General features: G+C 37.6%; 1 protein-coding gene across 1 annotated transcript; it reads left to right on the plus strand.

The window, feature by feature from the left end:
• The first annotated feature begins 958 nt into the window (after positions 1–958).
• LOC138875957 (uncharacterized) lies at positions 959–1582 on the plus strand. The gene is made up of 2 exons (XM_070154837.1): positions 959–1246; positions 1301–1582. Exons 1-2 carry the CDS (start codon positions 959–961, stop codon positions 1580–1582), a joined length of 570 nt encoding a protein of 189 aa, XP_070010938.1.
• Positions 1583–11051: the final 9469 nt, after the last annotated feature.

Here is an 11051-nt window from a genome sequence, read left to right on the forward strand (position 1 = left end):
TTTCATTAGGTCGTGGGGAATGTACCGTTACAAGATGATGTCGTTCAACCTGAAGAATGTAGGGGCCGCCTACATGAGGGCCATGACTACCATTTTCCATGATATGATACACAAGGAGATTGAGGTATATGTAGATGGTGTCATCATCAAATCTAAGAAGGCCACTGATCACATGGAAGATTTGAGGAAGTTCTTCAATAGATTGCGAAGGTACAACCTGAAACTGAATCCCACGAAGTGTGCATTTGGCGTTCCTGCTGGAAAATTGCTTGGGTTTATTGTGAGTCACCGAGGAATAGAAATGGATCCATCAAAAGTCAAAGCTATTTAAGAATTTCCACCGCCAAAGAACAAGAAGGATGTGATGAGTTTCTTGGGAAGACTTAACTACATCAGCCGGTTCATAGCATAGTCTACAGTTATCTGTGAGCCAATCTTTAAGATGTTGAAGAAGGATGCCGCTACCAAATGGACTGATGACTTCCAAAAGGCCTTCGACAGAATCAAGGAGTACCTGTCAACACCACCAATCTTGGTCCCGCCTAAGCTAGGTAGACCCTTATTACTCTACCTTGCAGTATTGGATGGAGCTTTCGGTTGCATTTTGGGGCAGCATGATGAAACGGGGAGGAAGGAGCAGGCCATCTATTATCTCAGTAAGAAGTTCACCCCGTATGAGGCCCGGTATTCTCTATTAGAGCGCACCTGTTGTGCTTTAACTTGGGTAGCTCAGAAGCTGAGGCACTACTTCTGTGCCTATACTACATATCTCATATCAAGGATGGATCCTTTGAAGTACATCTTTCAGAAGCCCATGCCCACTGGCAAGCTAGCCAAGTGACAAATCTTGTTGAGTGAGTTCGACATTGTTTATGTAACTCAGAAAGCAGTCAAGGGACAAGCACTGGTAGACCACCTTGCTGAGAACCCCGTGGATGGAGAATACGAACCCCTAAAAATGCACTTTCCTGATGAAGAGGTATCATTCAAAGGAGAAGACATTGCAGAACCCTATAACGGTTGGAGACTGTTTTTCGATAGAGCAGTGAATTTCAAAAGAGTTGGAATAGGATCAGTCCTAGTATCAGAAATTGGTCAGCATTATCCAGTGTCCGCCAAACTCAGGTTCCCGTGCACCAACAACATGGCCGAGTATGAAGCTTGCATCCTAGGGCTCAAAATGGCCATTGACATGAATGTTCAAGAGCTACTAGTAATTGGAGACTCAGACTTTCTTATACATCAGGTATGAGAAGAATGGGCAACCAAGAACTCTAAGATACTCCCGTACTTGCATCAGGTACAGGAATTGAGAAAGAGGTCCACGAAAACGGAGTTCCAACATGTTCCCAGAGTCCAGAATGAGTTCGTTGATGCATTGGCTACCCTGTCATCGATGATACAACATCCGGACAAGAATTTCACTGATCCCATTTCAGTAAAGATCCATGATCAGCCAGCTTACTGTGCCCATGTCGAAGAGGAAACAGATGGAAAGCCTTGGTTTCATGATATCAAGGAATATTTGGCAAAACGAGAGTACCCAGAACTTGTAAATCCTACTCAGAAATGCACACTTTAGAGATTGTCCAACAACTTCTTTCACAGCGGAGGAATCCTGTATAGGAGGACTCCTGATTTGGGACTATTAAGGTATGTCAACGCAAAGGAAGCATCCAGGCTACTAGAGGAAATTCATGTTGGGACCTGCGGTCCACATATGAATGGTTTTGTCTTAGAAAAGAAGATACTACGAGCCGGTTACTTTTGGATGACTATGGAGACGGACTGCATCTAGTATGTCTGGAAATGCCACCGCTGTCAGATACATGCATACATGATAAAGGTACCTCCAAATGAGCTCAATGCAACGAGCTCTCCATGGCCGTTTGCCTCCTGGGGAATGGATGTTATCGGACCAATCGAGCCTGCCGCTTCAAACGGGCACAAGTTTATCCTAGTAGCAATCGACTATTTCACCAAATAGGTCGAAGCAGCATCTTACAGAGCAGTAACTAAGAAAGTCGTGGCAGACTTTGTCCGCGACCGCGTTGTTTGTCGATTCAGGATTCCAGAGTCGATCATTAGTCAAGCCATATGCAAAGATCCGGCCTCAAGTCCTTCAGACTAGCCCAACATCAACTTACAGAGATCACACCTCGCCCCTCGATCGGGAAATCACAAACCATCAAGGCACATCTGATACTGAGCGATCATATGCGTATACGAACGCGTGGAAGGAATTCAAAGAGTTACATTTCAAGATGAATCAAAGGATGCACAATAAGAATTCAAGAATGTGAAGTTTTCCTAAAGGTTTTGCAGCTTCTCGAGGATAAATACAGACGTCTCCGTACCGATCCAAAGACTCTACTAAACCTGCTCATGACTCATGAGACCTATATAACCTAGGCTCTGATACCAACTTGTCACGACCCCAAACCGGCCCGGTCGTGATGGCGCCTCTCGTGAAGACAAGGACAGCCGACACAACACTCACCTTAACCCTTTAAGCATTAATAGTCATTTTTAAGTCTTTAAATCAAACAATGTTTCATAATAAAATCCTGGAATAACATTGCAAAATAGAATACCAGCCCGACATCGGGGTGTCATTAGTCATGAGCAACTATCAAGGTCTGAATACAACAAAAGTCTAAAAATATACTAAATACAGTAACAACAATGAGTGGAAGGAAGCAGTGCTGCGAACATTATGCAGCCACCTTGCTAACTCTAATGACTCCGCGGCTGAGCTATCAACACCTGCTACCGGGTTCCGATATACCTGAATCTGTACACAAGGTGCAGGGAGTAATGTGAGTACTCCAACCCAGTAAGTAAGTAGGAAACAATGAATCCACATTTACGCTGGGTTCAATAAACACAATAGGCTTTCAAATCATAATACGAGTCAATATTCCCTTTTAAAATCCAACTTTTAGTAAAAATCATCTTTGAAATACCTTCCAACAGTTTCAGTAGGGGTTCAATACCATTTAAAATAATAATAGAGATTAAAATCATAATCGGTCCCTCGGGCAAAGCATAGTTTGTAAAACAGCCCCTCGGGCAAAACAGTAATCACAAACACTTCATAACTTGAAAATCTCAGTGGAAATAACCAATGTCAAATCAGTGATTAATTTCTGAACATCTTCTAAACCCCAATTTAAATAAAAGTTGTTTTAAAACATTTGTGCAACTTTCCGACAGAGGCTCAATATAAAGATGAGTGAAAACAGTCAATAAATCAACATATTCGATAGAAACTCATTTTAAGAGGAGTGAAATTAATAAGTCCATAAACAGGCCTCTCAGGCAAAACACCACTCATATGCATGTATATATCTATCGCCCCTCGGGATAGCCTCTCTGTCACTCGTGACTCAACTCTTACCAATCAATACTCGCACTCAGCATTCACGCTCAATTGGTACCATATAGTAACCGTTGTGGCGTGCAACCCGATCCGTATATCTCTCACAATAACTGAAATCAAAGTAACCGCTGCGGCGTGCAGCCCGATCCATGCATCGCTGGCGCACAGCCCGATCCATATAAATAGTCGACTGCGCTCACTGGGGGTGTGCAGACTCCGGAGGGGCTCCTACAGTCCAAGTGCTATATTGCTGCGGCACGCAGCCCGATCTATATAGGTATCATTGCGGCGTGCAGCCCGATCCTATATATATATATATATATATATATATATATATATATATATATATATATATATATATATATATATACATTGCTGCGGCGTGCAGCCCGATCCATAGATATATAATCCTCACAACTAGGCCCTCGGCCTCTCTTAGTCATTAACCTCACCATCAGACTCTCAGTCTATCTTAGTCATCAATCTCACAATCAGACCCTCGGTCTATCTCAGTAAAACAAGGAACTCAGCCCAAAACAATTTCCACATGTTAAGAATATAGTGATAAAGCCAGATTTGAGCAATAAACAGGTAAAACATGACTGAGAATATGCTTTCAAACAAATAGAGTGAGGAAAGATAGTAAAAATGCCCCTAAGAATCTCAACAAGTCGGCACAAGGCCCAAAACATGGCATACAACCCAAAAATATAATAATGTCAAACAATTAACTATCAAATACGCATTAAAAATATTCGTTCGGGACGGACTAGGTCACAATCCCCAGTGGTGCTCTACCCCACGCTCGTCATCCAGCGTGCAAGTCACCTCAAAGTAACACAACGACGTATAATCCGAGGTTTCAAACCCTCAGGACAGTATTTACAATCATTACTTACCTCAAACCGGCTAATCCTCTAGCTCGCGATGCCTTTGTCTCTCAAATTATCCTCTGAATGCCTCGAATCTAGCCACAATAATTCGATTTAGTTAATAAAAATTATAGGAATTAATTCCATATGAAATTCTACATTTTCCATTAAAAATCCGAAATTGCACTCAAAATTTTGCCCGTGGGGCCCACATCTCGGAACCCGACAAAAATTATGGAATATGAAACCTCATCCAACCACGAGTCCAACCATACCAATTTTACTAAAATCCGACATCAACTCGACCCTCAAATCTTCAAATTAAACCAAGAGAGTTTTCAAGATTTTCCCAACTAAAATCACCAATTAAATGCCAAAACTAGTAATAGATTCGGGTAATCTAACCAAAATTAAGTTAAGAACACTTACCCCGTTGTTTTCTCTGAAAATCTCCCGAAAATCGCCTCTCCCCGAGCTCCAATTTGGTAAAAATGGAAAATGGGATTCGTCCCATTTTCCAGAACTTAACATTCTGTCAGGTACTGTTCACACTGTACTGTTCACGGGGTACTGTATACGGTACTGTTCACGCAGGTGCGGTCACTGTTCACACGTGCGAAAAATGCAGAAACTGCCCAGAAAATTACAGCAGCTTTTCTTTTCACTAAAAAGGCTCTAACTCCATCATACGAACTCGAAATTCGATGATTCTTGTTTCTATGAGTCACAAATAATAATACGAACATAGCCCTTCAGTAAAAACTCAATTCGAAGCTCATTTGCTCAGTTCAATACCCATTTCGTTCGTTAAACAATTAACTCATGTTTCGTGTCAAAAACCCAATCGCGACTTGATGAAATTAGACCAAACTTTCCAGACCAGTCCTATAATTCATTATCAAAATTCCGAAAGTCTCGAAATCAAATTTCGATCTCTAGAACTAAAAATGGATCTTTGGATCATTACATGCTTATGCTCAAAACGGCAAAATCTTCCAAAAACTCTTCCAAAACCTATCTGAGACTCATGGGACCCCGACCAAACATGCAAACACACCCCATAACATAATTCAAACTTGTTCCAACCTTCGGAACGCTCAAAACAACATCAAATCACCCTCGGATTAAAGCCTAAGAATTCCAAAACTTCCGAAATCCGAATTCGATCAAAAAGTCGACCAAACGACGTCCAAATGACCTGAAATTTTGCACACACATCACAAATGACATAATGAATCTACATCAACTCTCAAAATTCAATTACGACCCTCAGATCAAAATCTCACCTATCAACCGGAATTCGCCAAAATATTAACTTTGCCAATTCAAGCCAAATCCTTCCACGGACTTCCAAAATGCATTCCGATCGCGCTCCTAAGTCATAAATCACCCAACGAAGCAATCCAAATCATAAAATTTCCGATCCGAGATCATATACTAATAAGTCAACTCTTAGTCAAACCTTTCAAATTCAAAGCTTTCAACTGAGACTGTTCCTTCAAATTCATTCCGATTTTTCCTGAAAACCAAAACCAATGATCTACATCAGTCATAATACGTTACACGGGGCAAGTCATGCCCGGGAACTGGAGATCAAAGTGCAAAAGTTCAAAACGACCGGTCGGGTCGTTATATCTGCAGTATAGGTGCTGAGGTAATGGGACTGTAGCTTGCAGGAACCCCACATCGGAAAAGAGAGGGGGAGTCCTGGGCTATATTAGTAAGACTTGGACTTACATGTGCATAGGCCTTTTCCCCAGTTGGACTGGGGGAGAACAAAACCGTGAGGGCAAGGCCCAAAGTAGATATGCACAGTGTGGGCCGGGTCGTTACAGTTGGTATCAGAGCCGACTCTCACCTAGTACGATGGGTGGGTACCCACAACGGGGATGTTGTGTTCCTGTTGGTGGGGTGAGTGCAGTATAGGTGCTGAGGCAATGGGACTGTAGCTCGCAGGAATCCCACAACGGAAAAGAGAGGGGGAGTCCTGGGCTATATTAGTAAGACTTGGACTTACATGTGCATAGGCATTTTCCCCAGTTGGACCAGGGGAGAAAAAAACCGTGAGGGCGAGGCCCAAAGCGGACAATATATGCACAGTGTGGGTCGGGTCGTTACAGTTCCAATGGATAATATTATGCAAAAGTGGGAACAAATAAAGGTTGATTGGGAAAGAATAAGACCTCAGTTTTTTGCTGATGAATCATTCAAGAACAGGTTGAACGTAGAACGTAGTTCTGAAGGTTATTCAACCTCGTTCGACAAGGTTGTCCAGAACTTTGATTCTTTCAAGTATCCCAATAGGGACGACTATGCGAAGCTCGAATATAGCTTAAAGAATCTTCCTCATCTTATGGACAGAATAATAATTGAACAAAATCAGTTGCATCACGATTTCAACAGGTTGAAGAATGATCTCGTGAGACTTTGTGGTATTTTGCCCGAGTATCTTATAATTATCTCTGATTCGGATGATGATAAGATATATCAAGAAATTGAGGAGTATTATTTTGATGATACAGATGATTCTTAGTTTTGCTTAATCTTTTTTTTATGTTTTTGTTCTATGTTTTTGTCATTGGGTGCTCTTTATCTTCTACTATGTTTATGTGTGATTGTTCTTTGTAATATTTCTTTTATGTATCTGATATTATGGAATACGATCAACATAGTATCAAAATCTTTTCAAGAAAATTATACGAAAATTCTGCATTATTCACGTCCAGAATTAAATACGGGACATAGTAGTTTAACAAAAAATATATAATTCCAGTGTAATACACAAGGAATAAAATATCAAATTATTTAATTCCAGTAAATTGTTCTAATTACCAAATTTCCACTATTTTCCACTTCTCCATCATAATATACTGTCTTATATCCCTTCATGAGTAACATTTCTAGAATAATATATAGGCAGTAACCAAAATTTGACGAACTTAGGATAAAAAAATCTGCATTGTTCAGGTCCAGTATTAAATACGGGACACAATAGTTTAACAATATATAACTCCAGTGTAATATACAGGAAATAAAATATTAAATTATTTAATTCCAGTAAATTATTCTAGATACCAAGTTTCCACTATTTTTCACTTCTCCGTCATAATATATTGGCTTATATCTTTTCAAAAGTAGCGTTTCCACCATATTTAATAGGGAATAACAAAAATTGGACAACTTTAGGGTAAAAAAATTTGAATTATTCACGTCCAGTATTAAATACAGGACAATATGTTTATAAATATATATAACTCCAGTGTAATATACAGGGAATAAAATATTAAATTACTTAATTCCAGTAAATTGTTCTAATTACCAAGTTTCCACTATTTTTCACTTCTCCATTATAATATACTGGCTTATATCCCTTCATGAGTAGCATTTCTAGCATAATTTATAGGGAGTAAACAAAATTTGACGAATTTAGGATAAAAATCTGCATTATTCACGTCCAGTATTAAATACGGGACACAATGGTTTAACATTATATACTCTCGTGTAATATACAGGAAATAAAATACTAAATTATTTAATTACAGTAAATTATTCTAAATACCAAGTTTTCACTATTTTCCACTTCTCCATTATAATATACTGGCTTATATCCCTTCATAAGTAGCATTTCCAGCATAATTTATAGGGAGTAACCAAATTTTGACGAATTTAGGATAAAAAATCTGCATTATTCACGTCCAGTATTAAATACGGGACACAGTGGTTTAATATTATATAACTCCAGTATAATATACAACAAATAAAATATTAAATTATTTAATTCCAGTAAATTGTTCTAGATACCAAGTTTTCACAATTTTCAACTTCTCCATATGATAATATATTGGCTTCTATGCCTTCATAAGTAGCATTTCTATAATAATTTATAGGAGAGTAACCAAAATTGGCCGAATTTAGGGTAAAAAAATCTGGATTATTATAGGGGGAAAATCTGAATTTACAAAAAGCAACCAAAAATATATTAAATATGACATATCTCCAGCATAATTTACAGGAAATTACTGGATGATATTCTTTCACATATTAGATTCTCCAGCATAATATAAAAAATACAAGCTAGAATTCCATAAAAATTACTGGATGATATTCTTTCACATATTAGATTCTCCAGCATAATATACAGAAAGCAAAACATTTTAAATTCAAACTATAAAATCTGCATATATATCAACAAAGTATTCATGTTTAATATATAATGCAAAAAACTATGTTTATCAAGGTATTTACACTTGAGGACTGCCATATGCTAAAGGATATTTACAAAAATTATTTCCATTATCTCCATATTCATCACCAACCATCTCTGGAAGAGTTTCATACCCTGATTTGTGTTTCCATTTTGCCTGTCCCCATAGACAAAAACCAAGATACTCCCGATAATATTTGATTGTATTGGGCACAATTGTCATAACATCTTTACCCTGCATCAACATATCAACATACCTTATAACAAATGCACTACAACTTGTGTTTCCTATCTGTTTTGGTGATTCTTTCCAGCGAACATCAAATGGTTCAACACATGCCCAAATGTAGGATGCAAGTCACCAAATTTACAATACTCCATAACCACAGGAATGAAATGCTGATAAGAAAGAAGTTGCGTCTTTATAACATCATACTTATATCCCTCGTACACAGAATCATATACATCTATGGTCTTCTCATTCAAGTGTAAAACTGCCAGGTAGTAATGAATGCAACAATTTAAGCGAATTTCACCATTTACCATTGGAGCAGGAAGTCGAATCGGACAGAAAACTTTTTTCACAAATGACCATGGAATCCCACATCTACGATTCTCACCCAATATATACTGACAAAGCCCAAATCCCAATCCCACATTCCAAAATTCAAACTCAGTCCAAATCTGGACGACACTTCCAGTCACTATATGCAAATTCTAAAGTGTCATTAAAGTCCACATCTGTTGTTGTTGAGGAAATGGATACTCATTGATGTGATATATATGTTTCTTCCTCATATAATACAATAAAACATCTATGTGCTGAATATAAAACAAAAATAAATATATGTCAAATATAATATAAAATAAAATCAAAAGTTCACAATGTAAAAGATATATACATACCGCATCAGTTAAAGTATACTTATCATCGACAATCTCTTTAAAGAACATTCTTGATTTAACTTTCTCATTGTAAAGTTCATATGGATTTTGTTGCAGTACAGGATCTGTTTTGTAAATATCAGTTACACCCCTAGAAAAGCAAGGACAGAACAAATATTAAAAACAAAATAAAAGAGAATTTTTATAACATATATATCAAATAAAAATAGAATAAGCTAAATATCAAAACTCACTTTGGTAGACGACCTCTTCTCTTGTTTCATTTAAATATGCTACAAAATTATCCACAGAAGATTTGATTATTTTCCGATAATGCCAGCAACATCTTCGGACATATTTTGAACTCCAATTCATACCTTTACTTGTTCCCTTATATGGAGATTTTAAATGCCAACTGGCATTACGAATTCTTTTTCCTCTACCAAACAATTCTTCTTCTATATAAGCACTTTGTACAATCTGTTGTACTTGTCCTCCTAGAACTTCTTTTCCTTTATAGTAGGCAAAATTTAGTTTTTCATTTTCACCTTCTACCTCCATATTTTTTATTTCAGGTTTCAATGTGGTCTGCTGATCAAAATTATCATCCAGTTGAGAAACAGACTTAGCAATTTTAAGAGGAGAAACATAAACTCCCTCATCCACACTTGAATATAAAACAATCTTTTTATCAGAATTACTATTTTGCATATCAGCAACAACAGATTGTTCAGCAGGGGTGCGATCAATAGTAGGTTCATGATCAAACACATTATAACTTGATTGACTTGACTGAGTCAAAATATTAAAATTAGGGCACGAATCCACATATTTCCTCTTTCTTCTCTAGTATACAATTTTCCCTGCTTCAAAAAAAACAAAAAAGAAATAGAGAGATTATTAGAACTGAAAAATATAATGAAATAAAATATATTACACTTATCCAGTATAATTTACTGGACAAAAACAGCCTAGAGATGCCAGTCTTCCAGTATAATATACTAGATGAAATGAATTAGATGGTGGGAAACTCTAGAAGCAATACTCGGCGTATAAACAGAACTCGTCCAGTATAATATACTGGACAACAACCTTACAAAACGGTAAACTTCCTGTAAAATATACTGGAATCAAACAAAACTCAAATATAATATAATAATCATCCAGTATAACATACTGGAAAGCAATCATTCCCAGGACAGATTTCCAATATAATAAACAGGGAACAAGCCTGCGCACACTAACCTGCTGAATCTTTTCAATAATTTCATGAACAGCAAGAGGTGCTTTTTCATTCAACTTCCTTCCAATTCCATCCAAATTACCTTTACTTTCTTGGATGCACATTTCAGAAAGAGTTGCCAGACCAGTCTCAGGTTCCCTTTCCTTTCCTCCAGATGTTGCATTCACATTTAATATAGGAATACCTTGTTCCACTTCAGGTGAATCCAAAATTATATTCCCTTTTTCAATATCGCGAAAAATGGCTTCAACATTTGTACCTCCTGTTACGACATTTATTCCTTCCAAATTACCTTTACTTTCTTGGATGCGCATTTCAGAAAGAGTTGCCAGAGCAGTCTCAAGTTCCCTTTCCTTTCCTCCAGATGCTGCATTCACATTTCCTATAGAAATACCTTGTTCCACTTCATGTGAATCCAAAATTATATTTCCTTTTTCAATATCGCAAAAAATGGCTTCAACATCT

Source organism: Nicotiana sylvestris, chromosome 8 (genome assembly GCF_000393655.2).
Source record: "Nicotiana sylvestris chromosome 8, ASM39365v2, whole genome shotgun sequence".
In the NCBI taxonomy this organism is placed as follows: Eukaryota; Viridiplantae; Streptophyta; class Magnoliopsida; order Solanales; family Solanaceae; genus Nicotiana; species Nicotiana sylvestris.